Consider the following 27,990-nt stretch of genomic DNA (forward strand, 5'->3'; position numbering starts at 1 on the left):
CCTCTGCTCCCCTCAGCAGTTTATTTCAGTCGGTCTGCCTGTCCTGTTCCCACTCTGTCTCTGGTGATTCCTCTCACTCCCTGCACCTCTGGTGTGCACCCCAGTTTTGGTATGCATAAATAAATAAATCTTAAAAAAATAAAATGAGAAAAAGAAATATGTAAAATTAGAGAAAAGCTGTATGTACTTATGTATGTATGTGCAATATAAAGAAAGAATTGCAAATGTTTTTAGCATAGAAATAGTTTTTCACAACTTATTTGGTCTATCTTCCAGAGAAAAAGAGCTAAGATGACATACTCTTTTAAGCTCTTTCATCTTGCAAGGACTGACTCAAATATTAACTCTTCTCTGCACTTTTGCATACTTTCAAAGGTTGAATTAATTGTTCTTTTACCTGTTTGTTTGTTTTTTTTAAGATTTATTTATTTATTTATACAAGCACTGGGTACAGTCAGAAGCGCGGGAGGGTGAGAGCATTCATCAGAGCCAGAACAGGGAACAGAACAGGCAGATGGACTGAAATACACTGCTGAGGGGAGCAACCGGTGCCACAGGAGAGGTCTGCCATGCCATGTGGGACCCTCACTGGTGGCCTGGGATCAAACCGGTGCTTCAGAGGCTGCGGGCAGCTTGGCACCGCAGAGCTTAACTTCTGTGCCACCAGGAGAGGCCCTGTTTTCTAGCAGTTTTTGACTGAGCCAATTTCATGTAATATTATAATTTTTTATTGTACTCTTTCATTTCCACAACAAGCATCTCTAAGGTCTTGACACAAAAAGGGTTCTCAATAAATGTTTGATAAGTAGATTAAGCTAAAGTAGATTAAACTAAATTAAAAAGAAAAAAAACTAACTCAACAGGTGAAAAAATTTGTGATAAAAAGTATTCCGTTTAAAAACTTCACAGCCTAGGGCCTCCCTGGTGGCGCAAGAGGTTAAGATGCAACCTATAAAGCTGTCTGCAGCCTCTCCAAAACGAGTTCGATTCCCAGGCTGGACAGGGAGCAGTTGCCCACAGGGCGCAGCAGACCTCTCCTGACTCACCTGACTCACCCGTTGCTCCCCTCAGCAGTGTACTTTGGTCAATCTGACTGTTCTGTTCCCCACTCTATCTCTGGTGAATCCTCTCACACCCCCATACCTCTGGCCTGAACCCCAGCTCTTGTATGCATAAATAAATCTTAAATAAATACATAAATAAAAATAAATAAAACCTTCACAGCCTACTATATTTTTTGAAATATATATTTCATCTCCTTTTTCTTCAGAGTTTTAAGAGAAGCCTTAAGATAAGAAGACAGAAAGGCTTAGACATTCTGTCCGCTCCGACCAAAAATGTCTTTTGTGAAGTGGAGATAATAAAGCCCATTGTACAAAATTGCAAAGGTCAAAGGAGAAAATAAATAGGAAAGTATCCAGTTAAAGCTTTATGCTTTTCTAGCCAGGCTCATGGGACTTGAATGTCCCACCTTAAGCTTTAAAGCTGAAAAGTGGTAGAACTAGGTTTCCTAAGGCCATGTTCCTTTCATGAAGTTGTCCAAACCATTTGCTTTTTTCTGTATATCTAGTCCCAATCTACGTTATCCAGAAACCTCAGTGATCCTCATTAAAATGCTTTATCTATCCATCCTTCCATCCATCCATCCATTCACCCATCCATCTATGAATGTGTTGGGCTCATGTGATATAAAATGTCCCATTCTTAAAATTTATATTCTGCTAGTGAGAGATAATCTGAAAAATTATTATATGCCATATTTTAATTCTTCATTGACATATGACTCTCCTTTAGGGGGAAAATGTTATTTAATCTGGAGAAATGACACCAGTGCAAAAGAAGAGAGAGGATTCCTTAATACCTTGCATTGCATGCTTAGCAATATTGTGAAAGCCTTCTCAGATAATGTTTTTTAATAAATAAGATGTGTTGGTTTAAGAGGTAAATGAATTCTATTGAAATAAAAGTGCTCAAATACTTACAAATTAACATTAGTGTCTTTTTTTACTAGTTTAATAATAAAGTTAGCAGCAGAGATAAAACTTTCCTAATTATGAAGTAGTTTGAAAACTGTTGAAGTATTTTGTAAATGGACCTAATCAACGGATAAACTTGGATTACAACTATTTTAAGATATCTATAATAACTCTAATCAATGCAGTTGGAAGAAATCTGTTGTTACTATTGGTGACAAAAATCACAGTTACTGCTAAAGATACTGAGATTTGCCCTCCATACTCATGAATACAAGAAAATGCTATATTTTATTCTAGTGGTTTGTGAAAATATCTTCATTATTCTCTGTCTTAACTTACAACCCTCTATATTGTGTACACCTTCCCCTGCCTACTCCATCTAATCTGTGAATCCTGCAGTGATATGGGGAGACTTTATACCTTTAAATCTGTTCATATCCACCAAATGGACTATGTAAGTGGTCTGTAAGGGGCTCCTTTTGCCTTTTACTGAAGGCTGTCATGTTTGACAATGCTGGCAATTGTTCTAGATCCTCTTTAAGTCTTTTTTTAAAAAACTGTACTTGTTTTTTTCTATTAAGGAAACGGTTTATTACACTGTATATAATTTAGGGGTATAGGTCCTCACCTCTTCAGATGTATGCTATCAATTCATACCCAGTGTTTTCAGTAAGTAGGTAAGAGAACATATTCTGTGAAAATGTGTAAAAAAAGTCACTATATAATGTCTCTTATTCTAAAGGGAGACATGCTATAAGACAGTATCATAATGAAATATTTGTCATTTATTTGCCCTGTGGACTTAAAAAGTATATAGTCATAGAATTCTAAGGCTCAGAAGAAAAAACTTCTTCCAACTCTGTAATTTCATTCTCTAAAATGGAAGAATTAGCCCTGTCTTGAAGTGTTGCTGTCCATTTTTGCAATACACTTCTAGAATAAATATCAGAATATGTTTATTTTATTTTATTTTTTTAATTAATTAATTAATTTATTTATTTATACAAGCACTGGGTACAGTCAGAAGCGCTGGAGGGTGAGAGAATTCACCATAGCCAGAGCTGGGAGCAGAGCAGGCAGAAGGACCGAAGTACACTGCTGAGGGGAGCAGCGGGCGGCAGGAGAGGTCTGCGCGCCATGTGGGACCCTCCTCTGGTGGCTGGGGAGCAGCCGGGATCGAACCGACTGGCGCTGCAGAGGCTGCGGGCAGCTTCGCAACCCAGCGCTCAACCGCTGCACCACCAGGGAGGCCCCGGAATATGTTTATTTTAAAAGGAGAGCAATATAAAAGGACAAAATCCTGGTTCAGCACATCTTATACCCTGGTAACATATCTCATTTATTTTTGTTTTTGAGGTTTTGTGTTATAAATGCTGATTCTACTGCTGATTCTATAAATGCTGATTCTACTTATTTCACTTCTAATTTTGCTTTCATTTGAATCACTAGTAATTTACTGCTAGGCTTATATAAAATATATATAATGAGATTCAGAAGCTAAAACAAATACAATTGTATTAAATGATTACAAAAAACAAACATGTTTCAATGTGTCAGGAATAGCTTTGAGGAATATTGTCTGTTGGATTACTAGATGCTTAATTTCTTAGCGATGACAAAAAGATAGCAATCGTTTGGTTGGTTGTTTTAAACAATAAGCATATATCTTTTTATTCTAATGAGAGAAAAGAGAAGTTATCTTAATTAGGATTTAAATGTAAGATCATTTCCATATTTCTCCTAAAAAAATTGGCAGCATAAGTAGTCATTACATTTAATTAAAAAATGTATCTAACACAATTACTCATCATTTACAATACTACTTAAATTAAATGTTGAAAGACAAATGTTAGGCTCACTGATAAGTTTAAATAATTATTTAAATTCTCAAACACCTTATATAAATACTGTAATTGATCTTTTTACTTCTTATTAAGACAAGGCTTTGTTTAGTTGCTGATAAACTAAAACTACAGTAATATATAAAGCAGCACAACATAAAACACAAGGCAGCAATGCTAAAATTGTTCTATGGAAGGTTAAGTACCCAGTATTTGAGACAAGTGAAGACACACAAAAAAGGAAACAATAACATATCATTTTTGTAAGAACTCCAGTAAGTGCTTTGGTCTGCCCTTCCCTCTTCCTTGGAAGTAAAAAAAAAAAAAAATCAACAGTCAGAGGAAACTAATACACTCCTGTAATTTATACACACAATTTCATGAGTTTCCTCAAGTTTATATAGGTTAATAACTGTTATTCTTTTGAGATATGTTGTCAGGACCGAGGGCAAAGATTACAGTGATTTTTTTTTTACTTCCAAAAGAAGTCATATGGAAAACAATCACTAATATTCATAAGAAGTAAATGATATATCTTCAAAATGCATCATTTTTTTCTGAAATTTCACTTTATGTTTATGAAAGAAATCGCAAGCCTTACCTAAATCTCCATTAAATTTATCACTTATCGTAAAATCCAAACCTTAACCAAATTGCTCAGGAAGAGTAAAATAATCATCTTTTAAGCCATCTGTGGAAGAAAAATGTGTAAAGGGGGCAAGTAGGGGATGAGACTATCCCAGAAACAAATGTCCAAGTACATCAAGTACTTAATGCACCCAAACTTTCCAAAAGCAATACTTCAATGAACTCAAATACAACAAAATGAAATCTTCCTTATTTTCCTCTCAAGTATCTAAACTCTAGTGTATGAAAATGGTCTATTCTAAGTTTAGAAAGGAGAAAATTCAAGACATGCATTTCATGTACGTTCTTTGTTTTAGCTTTATCTTATCCTAGTACATCATAAGTTTATCATATTTTAGCAACTTAGATACAGAGTTAAATTTTCAGCCAACAGAAAAGTCTGGAATGTTAGCATAAACAACTCATGAAATTCTCAATGCCACCATAAAATATGAGGCATGGTTGAGGGTCAAACTTCATGCATGCACATGTCCCGAAATACTGTGGACTCAAGGACCAAAACCATGGCTCTATTACTCGTTTAATTATCCTAAATAGCACTTCACACACTGTAGGCATAATTAAAGGTGCACAGATATAAAATGTATATGGAGACTTTAATTGTAGAAACTCAATTAGAAATATGTTATTTAAATTGAAAAAAATGAGTTATAGAAGCTGCAACTATTTTTATTTTTTCAACTTTCTACTTGATGGTTAATTGTTTTTACTTTACCTTAAATTCATTTATTTTTTTCTCCTGGTTATTCTTTTATTGCAGTAACAATGGTTTATAATACCATATATGATTCAGAAGCAGAAGACCACAAAGAGACTGACAGAACCAAACAAGTAACAAGCTCTGCATGTCTGACTGTAGAACTGAGGTTACAAGAAGCAGAGGGGAAGGGTGGAGAGCAGGGTGAGAAGCAGACCCAAAGGAATATGGTGGGTGGAGGACTATGGGTGCCTTGGTGGTCAGTGTGATATGGTGACCAACTCATTTTAGATATAAAGAAAGAAAAACAGCATAGGGAGACTAAGAAATGAGGCAAAATTCAAACATGATTCTATACGTTTTGTCTCTCACTTTAAAAATATGAGGTATTAGCCAAAGGACATTAAACTTTAAATTAAAAAATCAGAAGAAAATGAAACCAATTTGGTAATTTTTTCAAAAAGAAAGTCTCATACTTTTCCTCTTTTAGTTCACAAATGCCTATTAACCATTAACCATATATGTATGTGTGTGTACATATATATGTGGTTATATATATAAAAGAAGTCATTCTCTTGTAAAACATCAAGGATATTTAACAGCTGCCTAAACAATCCTTTAACAAAATCTCCTGCATGTAAGCATAATTCTTGGGGTCAAAGTTGAAGAAGTTTGTCTTGGGAACAAAACTAAAAGGAGAACACAAAAGTAATAAAGAACAGAGTTATTATGAAGTCAGAGAATGTTTGTTTAGAACATCATTCATTTCTATCATAAGCTTGATTTAAAATTTTATTACAAAAGATGTCTCACTGCTATAAATATTTTCCCACTAGGAAGAGATACTTACTGGATTTAAGCACCCTTTCTGAAATTTAATTTTTTTAAATTCATTTGTTCTTGTCCTTTAGCCTTCAGGGCTTCCAAGCATATCCCTAAAGGCTATAGGAACCACAAGAAGATTCTAAGAAAGTACAAAGAGCAGATCTCGCTGTGATCCAAGCCATGGAAGTCATCTTCATTTCAATTAATTTACTTTGCTTTTATGAACTTAAGAGTCTTTCAAGGAGGTTGACATTTCACTCATCTGAAAAAGCTTGGAATGTGACAGGGGAAAGGGAGGAGAAGTAAATCAAAGGGGTTAGCAATTTTCCAGATGCAATGTATTTTTCTTCTTTCCTTTTCCTCCAGGAATTTTAGAGTCTTCTGACATTTTAATTCCCTATGCAAAACCACAGTAGCAAAGAAAAAAAATGCTTACAGCTTATAAGTCAAAACACAAACACACACTCATGTGCAAAAATGTACATGCCCATGAAATATAAATTCTGGTTCCCAGCTCCATTAAATGAAAATGTTTCTTTTACTGTATTTATTAGATGTTTGTGTGTATATTTTAATCAATACAATTTTAGTTTTAAAATAACTGATTTTGTAATTTTCTTTTTTGCTTGTGTCTGATCGCTAAGTCACTGAGTTCATGCTGGCTATTTCATTAGAAAGATGGCATTTATAAAAAACGGTTCTTGTGACTATATTTGAAGTCACACCAGAATATTTCAGTTATCACTTTTAGCCACATGGTGTAGGAAATTTTGTCCAAATATTCCATGCAAATGCAGTTCATTTTAGAAGAGACCTATTTTTCTTTTTTTGCAGAATGGAAATTCACTAAATAACTGTAAGTAAAAAATCTTGAATGCTTGAAGATAACGTTTAAACAACAGGGAATATGCCCATTGCATCCCACAGTCAAAATTAGAGAAATGGCAGTTAACTCCCCCAAATACCCTGCTTCCATATTTACCTGACAGCTTGGGTATCTTGACTTTCTCCTCAGAGCATTTCCTCCTTTATCAAGTATTATTTTACAAGGGATTTCTTGTTATACAGAACTAACATAAATCAATCTATAACAGAGGAATTTGTTTAATACATTTATTCTTTTAAGAAATTGCATGATCATATTTCATTGACTCGTACAATAGAAAAAAAAAAAACTTACTACTAAAACAGAGTTTGTGGAGACTGGTGCATGGTAAACCTATTTAGTCTTTTCAGAGGTTCATTCTTAGATTTTAATGTTAAATAATAACAACTATTCATTTAAGCTGGTCTCACTGTATATCTTGACCTTTAGCAATTCCACACACAGCAGCTTATTGTGGTATCCTTTAAATATGAGAAATAAGAATGTTTTACTTTGCCATTAAAAGAAAAAATAAAAGAGTACTGTATGTTACATGGCCCATGAAATATTGGCAGTATGCTCCTTGGCTTTCATTCGAAGAACTGCAATACTGGAAGACCTCCTTTCAAACTCTGGCTTTGTTTCAAATGCATGTCCATTGGTAGCCCCAGTAAGAAGAGAGTCAGTGAAAAAATTGTTGAGGGGCACGTGGCTGAACTGGTTCTGGTGGTTTGAAAACCCTGTGTAACTGGAATCTGTCCGAGGCGAGTGAGAATAAGGTGTCATACAGGAGGAAGTGTCACGTGGTAACATGCATGAAGTAACCACAGAACCGCCACTCGCATTTCCTGCCCACAAATTGTTCTGAATCTGGAATATATAAGACGACAAATATTATATTTACACATCCTCACTTTTGTTCCTTTTATTTTTGTTAAGCTGCATTTACTAAATTTTGTTAACTATTCATTGTTGTATCAATTGGGTGGTCTAATTGTATTTTGAGTACATAAAATGACTCCTGAAAAATAATGATTTGAAAGATTCTTCCAGTTTACTACATTGTAATCGATCACCAAAGCCTACATATTTGACCACATAAACTACTCTGAAAACATGTCAGTCTCTTTAGCATTTTTTTTTAGAGTCTTATTTTAAAAATTAAATCTTAAAGATGTAGTCATGATGCATGACCAATTTGTGTCCTTAGAAAAAGTTTAAAATATGGTTTTATGTTTAAATATAGTTTTCATCTTTCTAAACAAAATAACACAATTGCATTTTCTTTGAGTTGAATAGTTGGAATCTTGGTGTGGTAGTTTTTGTTGGAAACCACTGCTGACATTAATTAGTTTGGTCTATAAAGGTATTTTTGATCAAACTCATTTTGGAATATATTTATCCTTCTGCTGTTTTTATTTCCTGTAGTTTTGAACATATAGCTCTCTGAATAGGAGAAACATATACAGGTTTTATATACAGGTGATTTATGTGAGTGACATAGTGTAATATAGTGAACAGATGTATGACAAGTAAATCAAATTTAGAATCCCAAAACATGAACATTACTAAACAATGAAAGCACAACCTAGAAAAACACACATTAGCAAAAATATTATACAAATAAAATTAAAGTAATATATAGCATCTTACACAAGATTGAAAACTGTTTTACTATTTGTGCACAAGACATTTACAATTCATATTAAATCTTCACAGAAAACAATTTAGTGCAAAATCCCCAACATATACACATTTATCTAAATTTACAAGTATGTAAAAGGAACAATAATTAGAATTTATAGAATAAAGTTTTTAATATCAGTTATTTAGACCAGCTATATTTTTAAAAAACTCTGCAGGGATCACATGCATTACTGAGAACCACAGAGAACATCATACCACAGGAAAGGAGCTGGAGAAAAAGGGAAGAGTTGTATTGCATAGAATTTCAGAGAGATCCAGTCTTAGAAGATGAAATTTAAAAAGCGGATGCCTTTTTACAACAAACAATAGACTTGAATGAGAACACGGCAGCAGTATATATGTTTAATGCATCTGGTTTTCTTTTTAAAAATCATAATAAGATTAGAATCTCCAATTATTTCAAAAGATATACAACAAATAATGTTTCCTTACCTTTGTTTTTATAGTCTAGTCTACTGCTCATAGCACAATTTTACAAGAGCCAAACTTAAATCATACTTTTTGTGACAGTTTGTTTTCAATGAATAACAGAAAATATGTTAACAAATCTAGATCACTGGTAGAGATAACTACCCTGTCACTCAAAAAAGGACTACTTAATCAGTTTCAAAACATAAAAGTAGCTGAATATAATTTCATTCTATAGTTAGGGCTTGTATGCTTGGTAAGATGCTCAGTTCATTATTTTTTAATAGCTCTGTATATATATATATTATAAATAAAACACTCTGCTAAATATGTGAATCTATATAATGATTCTCATATTTTATTAATTCTCAAGTTCTCATGGGCTATGCTGTTTTAATTTTGGCTCGTTATGTATGTATTCCACTTTAGTTAAAAAGATAATGATTGATGCCAGTGATTGCTGAGTTAAATACCTCAAGCCAACAAGAACTGCTGTTAATGTCATTACTCAATCAAACTAGCTCTTCTAACTCGACGCGGGTGACTTTGCACTGCCACTCAATCAAATGTTGTGCTCTACTGCAAAAACTAGTCACATGTCTGGCAAAAGGGCTTTTAAGAGATGAAAGTAAACTTGCTTCCTTATCTTTGAAAAAATAAATGAAAGGCAAAATAGTGGCAGAGAAAGATTATTTACACTTTGTGTATGTCAAAGATCTCAACTTATACATAATGTTGCTAAAATTTATTAAAATGTACTCATATTGCAAGGTAAAGTCAAGAAAGTTAATCTCTGAATATATATGTATTTCTCCCTATAATAATTAACATAATATAACTATAATTTGAAAATAAATTCACCAGTTACTACAACATGGACAATCTTATCTAGAAATGGTCAAGCAAGTTAAATGTGTTGATTTTGGGGAAAGAATTTCTAATATATAAAAATGTTTTCTGAACAATAATGCATTGGTAAAGGAAATTACTACAGAGTATTTTAGTTGGACTTGAGAAAACACCCAAATATTCCCACGGGTAATGATACACATATTTTTGCTGATATGTCCTGTTTCCATGATCTCTATCTCCCCCATCCCCGAGCCTTTCTTTCACTTTTGAATTTCTGGCATGTCTTCATTTGACTTTAGGGATCTGGTTGGTTTCTATATCAAAAGTTTGATACAAATCATGGAAGAGAGTATCCCCAGTGATTTGTGGTTTTTGCTTCCTCTGAAGCATTCCCTCTAAAAGTTTAAACAGTGGATGATGGCGATCAAGATCATGCTAAAAGTTATCAATTAATTACCACATGTCAGGCATTATATTACATTATGAAGACATCTAATCATTTCAATGCTCTAAAAGGTATGTTTTTTTTACTATCTCCATTTTGTAGAAGGTACAATCATAGCATAGAGTTAAGAACCTCACCTCAGATGCATAACTCTAATGGTAGAGGTCAAATCTGGACCCAGGAAATGTTAAATGCTACAATAACATAAAAAGTAGTCTCATGAAATTGTTTACTTACTTATTCATAATTCTAACTTTGTGAGGGTTCATAAGGTCTACTCTCTGGAAACAAAATCTTCAATGATTGTTCACAACTGTTTTCTCATCCTCAGGACTAACATAATACAAGATATTAACCCTAAATACAAATTTATTAAATAATTGAAAGATGTCTAAGAAATGGAATTGGACTCTTACAGATGGAGTTAAAATTTTATGGATGATTTATTCTAATATATTTTATGGCATGATTTGAACTTTAGAATCATTAATACTGTATAATAAGAGAAACAATGAAAAGTGCATACCTACATTTTGCTTACTACATTTCTCCAAGTAGTATATTTTTTCCTATCAAACATTTATTCTACAACATAGATGTATCTTCTTGAATATTCTAATTCATCAAGCATGGGGTGTGGCTCAGGGGATCTGTAGTAAATTAATGGCAACGTAAGGCACACATGCAATTCTGTAAATCACCTGGAATTAGGCACACTACAAGTCCAGCTTCCTCCCAAATGCAAAAGCCCCTGTGCAATCTCAGTTATGCTCACTTCTGAGATAAGAAGCTAACTTGTTTAAAAGAAAAATCCCATTCCCTTTTGGAAAGCTCCATAAAATAGTGAGCTGTTAATTTCCTCTATCTATCGTTTCTATTTCTATTCTATGAAAGTGACACAGAATAAATATCCTTCTTACATGCGAAAATCTGATATCATCAGGCAATTATTACACAACTGCAAGTCTCTTTTCTGTAAGAATTCTTCATATGACATGGTTTCCAGACTAATCATTCCAGTCACATTCCCTTAGATGTGCTGGAGGTTGTCAATACCTTTCACCCTCATCAACATATGACATTGACATATTATAGGTGTGATCTGAATACCACAGAGAAAACCTGGCAAACAGGCATCATCTTTGTTCTAGATTATCTACTTCTATTAGCATTTGCAGGAAATAGCTGATTATATAAAAAAATTATTTGAGCTTGTGACAATAAATTTATCACAATTAACATGGACTCAGTCTACTGTTCTTCCGTCCCTCCACGAATTTGATTCTGACAGAAGTGGTGATTTTAAAACTCTATTCTGGAATTCACAAATCATATTGCTTAAATATGCATAACTATAATATATATTTATGCATAAATATGTATATATACATATCAACAAAAAAAGCTGTGCAAAAAGTCTTGCTTTTGAACTCATTAAAAGAAGTACTCTATTTGCTGTTAAATTCTGAAATATAAGGAAATAATTTTTCTAAATCAGACCATTAATCTTCTTTTGTGGACTATTTCAGAGACACCTACAATGGTGATGCGCAGCAACAAATAATTTTCTGTAAGCCTTTAACTGTATAATATTTAACGGCTTTAAACCAGGAACAACATTATTAAATAATGCCCACATCCTTCTTTCATGTGTGCTTAAGAAAAAAGAAGTACTGCCTGCCTTTACATTTTTTTGTTGTTGTTGTGTTTAAAAGAAGTGGAAGACCTAAAAACATTCCATGTTTCAATGTGCTTTGCAACATTTTTTTTTAAAGTTCTAGGGGTATGTTCAAAGCTTTGTCCAGGAACTTAGCCAACTGCCTCCCATTAGCATGAATGGAAGTTCAGCTGACTTACTACTCTCCACTTTGAACATTTGCCCCTTAATGTTTTTCTAATCAAATAAAAAGTTAACACTTAATTATTCCATGACTTTGGAATTTGGGAACAAAATTGGGTTTTTTTTTTTTTTGGTCAGATACTTTTCAAACTGAAATGAAATTTATTCAATTCATTTTTAAAACATTCATTTTTCTTCTAAGGAATTAAAATCAATAGTTAGGAAGAAGGGGTTAATAAATCTGTAATGAGAACGTTTATATGCATATAAAGAATTCTTCATAGTGGATATATTGATCTATTTCTCATGCAGTAATACCATATGTATAGAATATCATAAATCTCATTCACCTTCACCTAAGAAACTTAATACAGATATGTTCTTTGTAACCAAAATTACAAGGAAAAATTTAGTATGTTAATCCTGATGTATATTTCTAATATATTTGTTGATCTTACTACAGTGAGTAGTTTTCCATATTTTTAAAAAACTTTTAAAAGATTACGTTTGTCAGTCTTTGCTTTAGTTGTCAAGTACCATAATATATTAAAAAAAATCAGTTTAAGACCTCTAATTAAACATACTTTTCTATTAAAATAATTGTCTAAGTCTATTCCTTCTCAACATATACACTGCAACCAACGTCTATATGTATATACTTAACACACACATCCCACATCATACTATTCACACTACCCTCATATCCAACGTCAATGCATACTTCCCTGGGGAGATCAAGAGTACTTTGAAAAAGGATGTCAGGGATTTACAATGAGATATTTGTGGTGATGTTACAATAGGTTCTTTGCATTAAAATTTTAGTGTTGCCTCTTTGACTGAATGTTTATATTTATTCATTGCTGTATTTAATATTTACTATCCAGATTTTTATCACATTATCACTATATCACTTTACTTACTGGACTTTTAAAATAATGCTTCTCTAAAAGTACAAATATTTTTCTACAAAAGTTCAATTTTTAAAGAATCTATTACATTCTTTACTAGCATATCCCTTCCTTTTAAAAATTTAGGGTGATAAGATATTAATAAGAATCATATGCTTTGTAACTTGTAGATATTTTTAACTGTTGACTAACTTTAGAACCCCATTGACTTTTCTAGTTACTACATTACTAGGTTCCTGGCAGGGAGAAAGAGCGTAAGTGTTTTTTCTACATAGTGGATTTGCTACCAGTGAATTACACACACTGAGACTTTGTTTTCTACATGAAAAAAAAAAAATTCAACTGAATTAATTACACAGCGAAAAGATCAATGTGAGTATGATTAGATACTACCTGAGATATAAATAACAGTACATTTTTATCTGTGTCTATGTATCAGGCATAATTTTTACCCCAAATTTTAATATATAAACACTAAGATGCTTATGTAATCAATTTACATTTCAAAAATCCAAAGTATATTTTTGCAACCCATAGTATTACTAAGCCAAAGTGACTGGAAATGATCAAAAAAGGATCTCATTTAATATTGAGTGCTACTTTGATTTTTTAATAAAATTCCATGTTAGAAATCTATACAGGGATTTGGAAAAAAGAAGAGCATCTTTTCCATTTTAAAATAATCCCACTGTTACATGTAACACTCATATGAAACCAGTAATCTGCAAGGCAAAGTTTCTTACAGAAAAATAAAAGTTTCATCTCTTGTTAGTGCAAAAATTTAGAGGTATAAGATCTCACCCTTCAAAAAATGTTAATGTCTAGAAATTTTCAGAATGGTCATATAAATTTATTAAATTTTGTATTATTAAGATATTTGAAATTTGCTTCAAGTTAAAGTCATAAGAAACATTAAACCATTTTTTCTTTTACTTTAATATCGAATGTGTTCTTAAATTGCATAGTAATTATGATAGTTAAAAATTTATAGGAAATCTCACCCCACATATACACTTTAACATGAAAATTTCAAATCAACTCACTTAAGGAGGTAACACAATAACAGCACTTAGCCTTTGCTATTTTATTTATTATCAAGTAACAATTATCATTTGCTATATTTTCCAATTATATGTTGCAGTATTTTTCATCTATTTTTACATGCATAAGTATTGCTGAATCATCAGTGTCTGGTTAATTTTTTAAATTCCTTCTATTTATTTTTTTCAGGTAACATTTTTAATGACACAAACCCACCCATTAAAACAAAATTCAGTTATAAGACACAAAAATTAAAATACAAATCGGTTTGTTTCCTTATGGAAATATAAATCAAATATGCAAATTATTTGCACAGAATATTTTTAATCTTAGAGATCCCCACTTGTTATATATGTATGAGCTTTGAATTCATTCTCAAAATTCTGAGTAATCTATCATTATATTCATCTTATTTTGTATTAATATTAATTGTAACATTGAAATACTTGTGATTTTTGTAATCAACTATACGTTTGTGCAAAAATTTTTCTGTTTAATGCTTTATGATTTAGCCAAAAAAAAAAAAAAAAGAAAACGGACAGAAACATAAGCCTAATAAATATGGAACACATAGAATTCTAAATTAAAATTCTAAGCATAAAGTCCACACTAACAATAGTAGTCTGAACTGCAATTTTTAACCTATAGATCTGTTCTCATTGACTTGCAGTCTTTGAAGGCTTAATTTCACCCATGTTTGTCTCTATTCTCCAATGAGATAATTTTTATACATATAAGCTAACATCAACATATGTATTTTCATGTTTTTTTCTTGTTTACATTAGTTATCTATTCAATTTACTGATTTATTCTTTTTTCTTAAAATATAAATACTTATGATCATTTTGCAAAAAGTCAATGCTTTGATAGTGGCCATCTATTAAAAGCAAAAATAAAAAATAGCTAAGATATTATTACAGTATAAAGTCATTAAGTCACATTAAATTTTAATACCATATTTTTAAAAAATATGTCTGCATCATAATCTAAAACATATATGTATTGTCTTCTTTTGGAGGATAATATTTATAATTAAAGTTTTTGTATTTTCAACAAAATAAAAATCATTCACTATGTCTAGCTGCTCCTTCACCAAACTGATAGTGACAAAATGTGCCTCAGGTGACATATAACTTATTTTTATTACATATGAATGCATATACATGAATTATTATTCATACATATTATATAAACAATGCATTGATACATTTAATTAATTCAACAAATTTACTCATTATAAATCTGTATTTATTTGAGTAATGATAGATGGCTATATTATGTATCTCCTACAACTTCAAATACTTGTGCTTACAATCACTGAGAAATTGTACAATAGATATATGACTTTTTCACCTAACAATGTTCACATTCTTGTCCTTTTGTTCATCATAAGGGATGTTTCACTGTATCACTACGTGCCCATCTCATTGACTGTGTGATAGATATAAGAATATTCACTGCAGAATGCATCACACATAGCCATATAATTAACATTCTTAAAAGACTTGGGTTGCTTATTTGCTACAAATATTTAGGAAAAATAGAAATAACAGTGATAAAAATGTGATACTTTAGCTAAAGATAAAAAAAGATTCCATATGCCTTTAAATTACTAAACCACAGTGTTTATAGGGGATGAGTTCCATATTTCTTAATTATTTTAAATAAAGGAAAACTTTAAGATTAGTACAAAAACTGGTGATAGAAGAAAAGTAGGTTGAATAATAACTTCACAATCTATTTTTTACAGAAACTTTAGAATTTTATTTTGAAAAATGTATAATTATAATGCTTGAAATAGAATTTGTTAAAGTAGCAATGTTATGTAGTGTTAATTGCATCTTAAATTTCCCAAATGACTACGAATTATTTAATATTTCAATCCAACACTTGATATGTTCCAACTCCAGTGGCATACATTCATATAGTCATCAATTAAATAACAGAAAGCAAGATATTGTGGGCATCCCTTTATACACTTGGTAAATACAGATTTAGTTAGGATTCTCACTCTATACTAAATAAAGCCTCACTGAAAATTTTGGCAAGAAAAATTTCTCTAACCCCTTCATTGAAATTTTGGATGAAAATATGTTCTTCATAAGAAAATAACTGTGGTGGATTGAAAACATACTCAAACTTGCTAATCTTACCATATTTATTTAAAGATGGAAGTATATTTTACTGAATTTGATCTTTTCCTAAATAGTAAATTTACTCACAGGTTGGATTAGTTTAAATGATGTTCTCTTACAGTTAAGAGAACATTCAAACCATTCAGCTGTCTCTCTACTATATAATAGAACAAAATAATAATGAATAATAACTATTAGAGTTGTTACTATTTATCGACCACTTGTTGTGTATGACTCAATATCCTATGTACTTTGCATAAACTATTTTAATACTCAAAAAACCATATAAAATTTTATGCCCATTTTATGAATGAGGAAAAATGTCCCTAGAGGTTGACTCATTTGCCAAAATTCAAGTGGCAATGTCAAGATTTGAACTCATAACTCCCTAACTGTGGTTCTCATTCTTATTACATTAATACCTGGTCCTCCTCAAACTCAGGATAGTCTCCTCAAACCCTTCATAGTCTCTTCGGAAATGAATTTAATCCTCTCGGTAACAGAAAAAAAAACATTGTAATGATGATCATCAGTATTAGCACCAATTCTAGCACCAACAATTCCTTAGTGTTCCTTCTAAGAAGGCTAGCTTTAATCTTTCAGAAAATGTTTATACCTTAACAGAAAATATTTTATTCAGAAAAATAATTTTTAAATGCCTTGGTTTGAAAAAATTAGAAACAAATTAGAATTTAAGGTCAATAGATGCTTGCGTTTCAAATTCAAGGGCAAAATTACATAGGTCTCTTTGATTTGCTTGTTCTGGTTTGTAACAAGAAGTGTTTACAGATTTTGTTACAAATATCACCTGCTTTGTGATGTGTTCACAATGAAGGAGGTTTTGTCTAGATCATTTACATTATCGCCATACATAAAACAGCACCTAACATATTTATTGTATAAAAAACAAATAACGGAAAGACAAAAATAGCTGAAAGGACTCCTCAAAATATTTCTAGTCTATTCTTTTTAGTAGAGGACACTGAGACTCAAAGAGGAAAAGTTAATTGCTTAACACTACAGAGCTGGTTAACTGCAGGTTCAGAAGCCAATTGTTTTTATTGTAAGCTGATTAGTTTTTATTCTTAAGGTATCCCTGAATAAATACTGAAGTGAATCTGCACTTTTCAAACCTATTCTTACTGTATATAATTTGCCTAAAATTGTGACACAAAGGTGAACAAAATCAAATCATTTTTTAAAATACTTGACTTTGTAAATGGGGTGGCAGGTCAGAATGTCAGTGAGAAAGTGATGTGCTGATTGCAGAAGAATTGAGAGGAAGCTACAGGTAGGAAACAGGTTGAGGTGATGGGAAGGAATTGTGGGAACAGATACTACACAAACAATGAAGCTGCTTATTTAAGATGTCATGGATTGCAGAATATCAAATAGTTTAATTTAGCGAAATCATAATACTGCCAAAATAGCAACTAACCTTGTGAGACAAAATAGCTTTAAAATATACTATTTTCAGTATAATTCAAAATGTATTATTTTAAAGTATATTACTACTGGCATCACACTTGTCCCTTTTTGTTGGTGCTCAAGTATGAACAAACTTAATGAAAAGAATATCTTGTATCAGTCTAAGACATATATATATATATATATATATATATTTTAAGTGCTTTGAAACATTACTTTAAAATTTTGAAAATGGAAGCATTTTTCTCCTTTTCAAAAAGATGTGATGTTTTAGGTCAAAAATGAACTGTTTCATTGCTCAGTGAGAGATTAAGAAGAAAATGTTGCCTAAAGAGTCTTGGGCTTGAATTTAGAAAACCTGGGCTCAAATTAAATGCGTTAATGGTAGTAATGAAGCCTGGCTTAAAATAAGCCCTCAGCTACTCGCTATTTTTACTGTTATGGCTGTCACTGTATATACTTTTACTTCTGTAATGAAGACCAATGCAAACACAGTATTACATTTTATAAAATGTTAATTACTGTTCATAGGTAAATGTTACATGTTATATACAGATACCTTTATGCCAGGTAAGATTATTATCCACATTGAACAGGCTTGAGGAGATGATTTTCTAAACCATCTGTTTTTCATGTATTCTGTGTATGCTTTTGCTTTCCTGCCAAATTGCTAATTCTTTATTTCTGTCCTGCCTCCAACATTTTCTAGTTTCCAACTTTTATTGTAATTAATAATTTTTTTCTCTAATTAGTAACAGTAACCAAATTCAATGTCTTATTGCAATGAGTTGTTGGATCCTATTTCTGTTCCTATTTTTCCCATTATAAATTTCTATTTTCAAGCCACATGATAAAAAAGAAAAAAAAATGTTTCCTTTAGGCTCAAGCTTGGGAAACATAGTCTTGGCATAATTATTTTTTTTCAAACAAACTAAAAAAGAGTCAACGGCATGTTTTTAAGTTAAAATGGAATTTTCCCCTGGCTTTATCCAATACCTACAGTAGGGAGTGGGATACACTTGCTTTCAGAATTTTTTCCAACAAAACATTAAACGACTTGCCTGTCTAAAAAAAAGTACAATTTTTTACAGTATTATTTTTTTATTATTGTTAATAAATTACACTGTCAAAATAATCTCAACATGTGATCTCTGTGCTTCCATCTTAAATTATGAGGCATAGACAGAGTATATAAATTATGGAGAAGTCACAAGGAAAATCAGTATAAAATTTCCAGGATTTGTGAGGGGAAACTTTTTTACTTCTTTGTTGGAGTGAAAAAGACTATCAAATGTATAATTTGTACCATTTTTTTCCTGCTTTAGCTACTAGGTTACCCGATTTTGTCTATTGATAATATCTAAAGCTGTAAGGCACAATAACACAATGTCAAGATAATCCTAGAAAAAAAGTGACTAGTCAGAGTACGTAAGTGATATTTAGTTCTCCTTAGCTTAGATAGAGCTTAACTGGTGCCAGGCACTATTTTAAATATTTTATGCTACACTGAAGAAAGGAGAGTATGAGGTAAGGTAACCAACATCAGGGAACAGAGAAATGAGAAACAGAGGTGAGTTTTACAGGGAAAGAAATAAAGATTGACATAAGATGCAAAAAAGGTATATCATAGTCAGGTGAGGTGGGATAAACTTATCAGTAAGATTGTTTAAAGTCCACTTGAAAAAAAGTTCATAATGTATGATTTTATCATTTCTAAAGTAATTTCTAAAGTCATCAGTCAAGCAGGTCAAATTTATGTGATATACAATATGTGCAGGCCATCTCCAGTGTTACATATATAATTATCTAACCTATTTCTTATGTAAGTACATGCCATCTCCACTTTTTTATTGTTATCTTATTGGTTGGGTAGATTCTTTCTGTTTGAACTAAACTATGGCTTGGGAAAATGCACGTAGGCTTTTTGCTCTTTTGTATTAACTTATTAATCATCCAAACCTATTTGATGGGAGAGACAGTCCTTTATGACGGTTAAGATGCTGCTTGGGAGACAAACTGACTCTGGTCAAATAGGGCTTCACCATATGTGAAAGTGAGTAAATACCTAAACTCTTTGTCTTTCAGTTTCCTCATATAAGAAAAATGGGGATAATTAATAACTTTCCAGGTAATGTTGTGATGTGAGGATTTAAATGAGTGTGTGTGTGTGTATTTGGAACAGTGTCTGATATATAAGGGCTAGAATCATGTCAACAAGTAGAGAAATTTTACACCACCTGTTCTTGTGGCTCTTACAACCTTAAAAAAAAAAATCTCATAACACTGTTTAGAAATCAACTAGGACAAAGATGAAAAATTATGTAAGAATTATATAAAATAAAACATTAAAAAAAAGAAATCAACTAGGACACTTAAAAATACCTGGTGAATAAAATTTGATGAGTCCTATGATAAGTAACCAGGATTAGAAACATACTTTTAAATAGGAAAAAAATAAGGTATCTACTTTAAGACATATTTTTAAAAACAAGAAAAATAAGATTCTTCTTATCGAAGGTATGGGTCAGTAAACAAAAGCTACTCATAACTTTGTTCTTCTAGCAAGTAGCAGCGGAAATGTGTAGGCACAGCAGTCATTTGTAGACTGCCTGTAAGGACCCACTTGAGTATCACTGATCAATATCTTAACTCACAGGAACCTGGTTTCCTAAATTTTAAAGTAAAGAAGTTGAACTAGGTGACAGCTAAGGTTTGTTCACATACAAAATATCACATTAGCAAACTTGAGGAATTTATCTAGGGAAAACGTGTAAGAACACTAATATTGCACAATTTTAAAGGACTGATTTCACGTACCCAGGCCATGAATTCATAGTAGAAGAAAATGAATAACTTTTAAGTTTGGAGTTGCAATGACTTGATTAGTGAACTATCAAGGTTTTGTGCCAGCATATGTGTTTCACATATGTTTTCAAAGTGGTCTCTTACAATGTATACCATTAAACAGTAAGGAATGAAGCACCAATGGTTAGTGCCTTACAATACACATGCTTGTTATCAAGTATCAAGTACAGTTCTGAATATTAACAAAAAGTAATATTAACAAAAAGTAATATTCTTCTGTATTAACAAAAAGTAATATTCAATTAGAATGACAAAATGTATTTTATTTACATGCATTACAAAGTATGGGGGAAAACTCTCTAAATTAAGGGAAAAGTTAGAAGAGAAATAATTTCAGAATATTTTTTGAAATGAAATAAGACATCTCCCATTACAAGTTAAAGTGTGTCTCAAATGATAAATATTTTAACTTACATCTACCACTAATTTTTTTATGTTTGATGACTCAAAAAGTTTGAATGTTTCCTTGAAAAAGCGAGCAAACTCAAAGTTGAAAAGACACATAAGAAAAGAGATACTTTAAAGTGTAACTGAGGTTTCAAAGGCCACATTTGTTACTAGGTTATGGTATGGTTCATAAAACAATAACCATAGCGATAGCATGCCAGGCAATGTTTTATTTATTTGTAAAAGTCAACAACGGAAGTTAGTCTGAATAATTAACATGTAGCGTAATTAAAAGGCATATTATGGAAAGATGCTATATTTCAGTTATGGCAATGTATAACAAGAAAGGTACCCTGAAATACTTTTAAGTGAATGACTCTAAAAGAAAGCAACAACAAAATAAATATTTTAGCAAAAATAAAGACCTTACACTTATGGATAAAGGCTTCTGAACCATTTTAAGAATGTACAAACCCTATCTATTTTTCCTGATCACATGAGTATTCTGTGCTGTTTACCATACCTGTGGGTAGCTGTCAGTCCTTGGCAAAACTGATATATCATAAGTGGCAGCAAAATGGCTTTTAGCTTGTTGTATTTGGCCATAACGTTCTCTTTTTCTCCACTTGGCCCTTCGGTTTTGAAACCAAACCTAATTTTGTAAAAGTAGAATTTTAGTTAAATACTTCATAATGAAAATATGATGTTCAAAGAGTCTAAATCAGGTCAACAAAATTACTAAAATTAATCTCTTTATGTCAGAAAAGGATATCCAAATTTTACTTTCTGATATAGTGGTTTGTCAATGAGGCAATAAAGTAGAGTCAAGGAATTTGGAAAAAAATTTACTTAAGATACATAAGCCTCAGTTTTTCCATTTATAAAAAACAAAAGCAACTGGATTGTAAGATTTAGAAGACTCCTGTCTCCAAATTGGCATAGATAATCCTCCTCTAAGGGAATGCTGCAAACCTGAAAGACACTCACAGATTTTTAGTTTGGGGTTAAGCATATAAAACTAACCCGGTCAATCTATAAGCACATAAATATTTGGGCCTGTCAAAACAATTATCTTTAAAATATGTCACAAAGTGACAACTCTCCTGCGTTGTCCCCGTACTTAATTTGAAAAAATTATATATAAAGATTACATCTAAAAAAATGACATCAACAGAAGTATCATGATTATTTAGAAACAGAAAATATTAAGATTACATATTCTATTGAGCATGATAGAGACTATAGGTAAAATGGAATTATCTGAAATTGCTTTATGGTTTAAAATATACAAATGTCATTTATTACATAAATTATACCACTTACAACATTTATTATCCCTTACAGAAAATGCACAGAAATCTTTATGTAATCATTTTTATAATTTAAAAACACAAAAAATATAAATGATCAAACTAATAGAGCAGATATAACCAAGTGTCAAGAAAATCTGAATTAGTGTGACCTCTTACAGGGTAACTCAGTTGTCTTCTACAATATCTCTAATTACACCCTAGAACTATTAATCGTAACAACCATCTTCCTCAGAGGGTAAATATTTAACAATTCACCCTTATAGCACTCCACATCTTGATTTTCCCACATTTTAGCATACTAAGCAGAGCTACAGAAAAATTATATTCAATATGTATAACTTGATAATTTTGAATGGACATTACATGAGCGACATGTAGGAAGCTCTTCAGTCTTAAGAACCATGTTTGGAATATAAGATTTTTAGGAAAGAGGTTGGAACTCATGCATAAAAATGCAAGTTATAAAAAGCCTCTCATTAAGATTTCCTTGAAATTTTCATTTTTTTCATTCTCAGTAAGTACTTGGTACTACTTATGGCAGGCAACATATAAGTACTCAGTTCAATTGTTTAAGCACATATTGTAAATCTAAGAAGGCAATTTTAACAAAGAAAACTACCTGTTCAGTAGTGTTTCTAGAACACGGCTGATAAATGTGTATCATCTGTTATGACTAGGGCTCAAGACAGCATCAACAAGATAAAATAAAATATATTTGTTTTCTCCACATATAGATACAGAGCACATACTAAGGGAATTTAGTAATGAGGTGTTTGTTTTTTAATTGAGAAAGAGACTTTCACAGTCCCCTTAAAATGGGTACCAATTACCGCTCTAATATGAAAAGTAGGAAAGAGAACTTGAGTAAATTAGGCTCAGGTTGGCACTCTGTGAATGTTCTTAGACAAAAATTAATCAGGCCTTGATGAAATATAAAGGGAAAAACATGCAGTGTGCACAGCTGATCACTGCTGGTAAATTTATTTTTCTATGGTTATATATACAAGTAATTTAGATATATGAACACAAGACAAAAATATACATGCAGGTCTTGTGCTAACATTTGACAATTCTAAAATTTTTCATTAGCCCAACTTTCTATATCTTTAATTCTTCAACTGAGATAAAATAATCATTTGCCTTCACAGACCAAAGCAAAAAACTGCAGCTGGTTATTCCTGCACTACCAGATGTTGTCTTTAATGATTTAAGAGCTTACAATGGCTTCATCTTGTCATGAAATACTATTACTCATAAAGAAAAAATTTTTCACTATTTTATTCATTTATCTATTTTACTGGTGTGTGGGAATCACACAATTCATTTTCATATTTATAGTGGTAAAGACACACACATACAAAGAGAAAAAGCCATCTCCTGAATTAATCTTACTTGGCAACTAATAAAATATAGCTTACAAATATGAAATATAGTAAAAACAAGATATACCAAAGAGAGAGAATTTTACCCTATATAATTTTTGTTTTTAAAAGTGATTTAAAAATCAGTATTTTGAATCATCCAATTTGATAATTTCAGCACAACTTTCATAAAGTATATATTAAAATTCATTTTAAGTTCATTATTCCTGTTCTGGAAAAAACATATAAATTATCTAGACTTTAAAAATATAATAAGATGGCACTATTGGCAATAATGATGGCTACAAATTTGTAAATAAGCTATATGATTTTTAATTATATAAAGATAGGTTATGAATATACATATAATTAATTGGGAATTTGTGAGTTTAATTTTTTCTTTGTTTTAGTGTAATTTCAACCTCAATAAAATTATAGATTTATAGACTATTACTGAAATAACAATATCTGTTCTATAACCTAAAATGAATCTCAATGACTTATTGAAAAGGAAAAAAATACATTGATTACTGGATTGTATTGCTATAGTTCTGATTCTGCCCTTTAAAAACTACTTTTAAAAATGAGAGCTATGTTATGCTATTCTGTTCTGTTCTTTTTAAATAATAATTAATTTTTATATGTATGGAGCTTCTTAAGTGTTCTTGTTTAATGTATTTGTGCAAGTTGTTAAATCCTTTGCAAATAAAAAGAAATTTTAGTAGACATACATGGATATATTTATTATATTGTCTATATATTCATTTGGAGAATCAGTTTCTTTGTGGCAAAATGCAACTGCTGAATTATTCTAAAGTTATTTCCACTCTTCCCTCCCACCCCAAAATAAACAAGTCCATCTGACTCCTACCTGGACCCTGGCCTCAGTGAGCTCTGTCCTCAGAGCCAGCTGTTCTCTGACATACACATCTGGATAATGGGTTTTCTGAAAGACCTTCTCCAACTCCTCCAGCTGCAAGCTGGTGAAGGTGGTTCGGTGTCTCCGCTTCTTACTGCTGGATACATTGCTGTCACATTTATCCCCAAGTTCATCCAGTTCTCCCTTCTCCGGCATCCCTTTCACAGGAGACATCCGGAGGCTGTTACAGTTGTCCATGGCTCTATTCAGTTCGGTGTGAAGAGGCTGTCCTTCTACTTTAGTGATCCCATAGTTCACTGTACCCAGAAAGGGAAAATAGAATGCTCAAGATTATGAAACATCTTGATGAAGGAATTAAGTTGAAGTAATTTGGAGCATGAGAAAAGCGGTCTGTTAATGATTTACTGTGCCAGTTTTAATTTGATCATCATATTATATACAAATATTAATTCACTTTTGACAGGTTTAAAACTATTTAAAATTGTGTATGTGGACTTCACAGTCTGTTACAATTCACAATTCACTTTACACTACAGAGTTAATATAATATTTAACACATAATTATAATCATATTAAAGTAGTCAAATTAAGATCCTCTAGATTTAAAAATAAACTCCAAAGTGAGCAAAATTTTTGAAAAGCAAAAAGTTTAATGTAAATCATACATTTGTTCACAGCAGACAGATTTTAAACTGCTTGCATGGCTTGGGAAAGCTGTTTTAATTTTAAGTTATCTGTAAATCAAAATCCAAACTCTCCCCCTAAAGTTAGCTTCATCTCCATAGAAAAACTAAGGACTGACAGATTTAAGGTATGGTGTTACTATTGTTTTTCAAATATTTGCATTTAAATTTTTTTCAAAAAGCAATTTACTAAATTAAAAGATGAATTTCAAATCAATTTTCTGGCAATGCTTTCTAAAGAAAAGAATGAAATTTAAGTATGCTTCTTTACTTCAAAACTCTCATGCAGCTCTTTCTAAATGTCATATTTATTCTCACCTAATGAAATATGCTCCAAAAACAAAGTTTTTATTTTTCCCCTGTACTAAAGCACAGAAGTTAAAATATTTATTAAAATATTACAAAAGATGTCATCTGGCGGTCTGTTTAGGGATGTTTTAATTTCAGGGACTTCCTGCAGATTCAACTGCATGCTTGCATATGATAGAAAACAAAAAAATTATCATAGGGTATCACACACACACACACATGCCAAGGACGTAATGAAATGGAAGACTTTTTTAAAAAAAGTAAAGTCAACCTAGTCAGCAATAATTTCCGATGACTATCATTCTTTTTTTCATTTTGTTTGTTTTTAAATGATTTTATAATTCACTTTACAAGTCCTTTAATCATCCTACAAATGCCTAAATGCCTATATAACTTAAATGCCCAAAAGCTTTTATGCAAAAGAAGATGTGCTGTAAAACTAAATATAAAGAAGAGCCATGACTGATTAACAATACCGTTTTGTCTCCACGGGCAAAGTTAAATGGGGAACTGCGGTAATTAGGAATGGGGGAGGGGAAACAGTCTTGAGGCTAAGGGCATCTCAGGAGAAAGACAGAAACTTGCCCAAATTTAGCGGACTGCTACCTACATTCATCTTCCTCGATACTTTCTTATTAAAATTCATTCCAACAGTGTAATGTTCGTTTAAAAGCTGATAAGTATCAAAAATGACCTATTTCTCTTCTTAGTTAGGATCCCCGACAATTTAAAATACTATGATTGAGTCCTATCTAGCAGTCAACACAGGATATTACAGAACCATGTTATTAAAATTCTGACCGTTCAAATAATTTTATGTATACGTTTACGAATCCCAAAATTAAAGGTACTGCGACCTGAAATACAGCTAGAAAGTCAAAAATTCAGTGTATTAAAATAAAAATTTCTCGCATCGTTCTAAACAAATGAGTGAGAAAACCTAACTGACTCTATCCTTTGTGTTTTAATTTTGTATTTAACCTTACAAGCCAACAGGAACTTACAACGCTGAATAAAATAAGTAAAATATACGACATATATTTTTTTAAGTTTCTTACGTACGAAGTATTTAAAAGACGACCTCCATGAGCTAATGCCTCGCCAGATTTGAAACCTCCGTTAAAATAGGGGGCGGGAGGCTTGTTGTAAATATTTCACACTTAATTCGTTTGTTATTTTAAAGCAACCCGCTCCTTACAGCTTAACTGTGGAATATATACAATGATAAGGAAAAGTCCTCTTGGAATTGTAAACTTGCTTTAGCTGTCGCGATCTGAAAAAAATAGGTTTGTATTGGGTTACAAGATAGAAAAGATAGATGGTTTGTTTTGATAACATTTTGACTTTGAGATGCTTGGTCATTCAAAGTTGAAGATTTCACCCAGAAGCATTCCAAAAGGCTTCTTAGGTGGACTTTTAATGTGGAGTCAGGAAAACAGACAATGCAGAATTCGGGAGTGACTGATTATATGGGAGCTTCTTGTCGGAAGCTATTTAAAGCGAATTGGTGTTTAACCAAAAAAAAAAAAAGTACGTGCGTTGTATTGCAAATCCAAGTAAGCAGAAAACCCCAAATCCACGTACACTAATCTAGCAACCCTCCAACTTCCCAAAGACAAAACTGTCCCTACGTCTTGGAAATTTTAAAAAAGAAAGATGTTTTTCACCTCAATTTTCTTTTTCGTAACGACAGTGACATCCTCTAACGAGCTGTGATCGATTTCAGCTCCGCCTGCCGGGGCTGCGCGGCGGGCTCGCGGGGGAAGCTCGCTGCCCCGACTCAATTACGCTCTGTTTAGCGCCCTATCACTTTGCGCCCTATCACTTTGCGCCCTGGTGCTGGACAGAGGGACTCCCTTGGGTGGGGGTGGGGGGAGACAAGACAGGACAGCTGAAGAAAAATCGCGCATAGGCACCCCTGTGCCGGACCCTTTCTCTGCCCCCCAAAAGTCTGCGGCGGCTGTAACACCTCTTCCTAAAAGGCGCGGCATCCCCCTGCCTCCCCGCGCCTTGCAGCTTCTGGCTCCGCTTCTCCTTCCCTCCCGACGGGTCCCCGCACCTCGGATTTACGCGCGGGCCGCCGCGGCTCGGGCTGGGGCTGGCGACTCACCGCTGCTGTCCTGACAGGGCGAGGTCCTCTCCAAGCGCACGTGATGCTCGGCGCGAGGCAGGGGCCCGAAGGCCTGCACGCATTTGCCCGCCGACGCTTTGCTGTAAAAGGACTCATTGTCCAGCGTCTCCATAACGTGCTCCAACGCGCCTCCTGCGCCCATGTAAAAGTCACTGTTTTTACTCGGCGGGCTCTTGAGGGCAAACTTCTCGCTCAGAAACTCCATAATCCTGGAAGGCTGTCGCGGAGCTCCGGGGGCGCGGAGACCCGAGCGCGCTGGGGGAGGGAGCGAATGGGCGGAGGGAGGGAGGGAGGGCCGAGAGGAGGGAAGGGGAATCGAGCGCTGCGGCGCCTGCAGCTGCCCGGCTCCGAGCCCTTTAATACGTCCCGGCTGGAGAGGGGGCACCCGAAGTTGCTTTTATATCTTGAAACTCAGCTGCGCTCCACGGGCAACCTCCCAGCTCTA

At 32.7% G+C, this 27,990-nt stretch overlaps 1 protein-coding gene across 1 annotated transcript; it reads right to left on the reverse strand.

The window, feature by feature from the left end:
- Positions 1–7,086: 7,086 nt before the first annotated feature.
- ALX1 (ALX homeobox 1) lies at positions 7,087–27,979 on the reverse strand. Its single transcript, XM_037513916.2, has 4 exons — positions 27,525–27,979; positions 24,414–24,718; positions 21,392–21,520; positions 7,087–7,722 (listed from the first exon to the last, which is right to left on the reverse strand). Exons 1-4 carry the CDS (start codon positions 27,748–27,750, stop codon positions 7,402–7,404), a joined length of 981 nt encoding a protein of 326 aa, XP_037369813.1. The 5' UTR covers positions 27,751–27,979; the 3' UTR covers positions 7,087–7,401.
- Between the last annotated feature and the right edge of the window lie 11 nt (positions 27,980–27,990).

Source organism: Talpa occidentalis, unplaced genomic scaffold, assembly GCF_014898055.3.
Source record: "Talpa occidentalis isolate TD23 unplaced genomic scaffold, MPIMG_talOcc4v2.1 talOcc4.16, whole genome shotgun sequence".
In the NCBI taxonomy this organism is placed as follows: domain Eukaryota; kingdom Metazoa; phylum Chordata; class Mammalia; order Eulipotyphla; family Talpidae; genus Talpa; species Talpa occidentalis.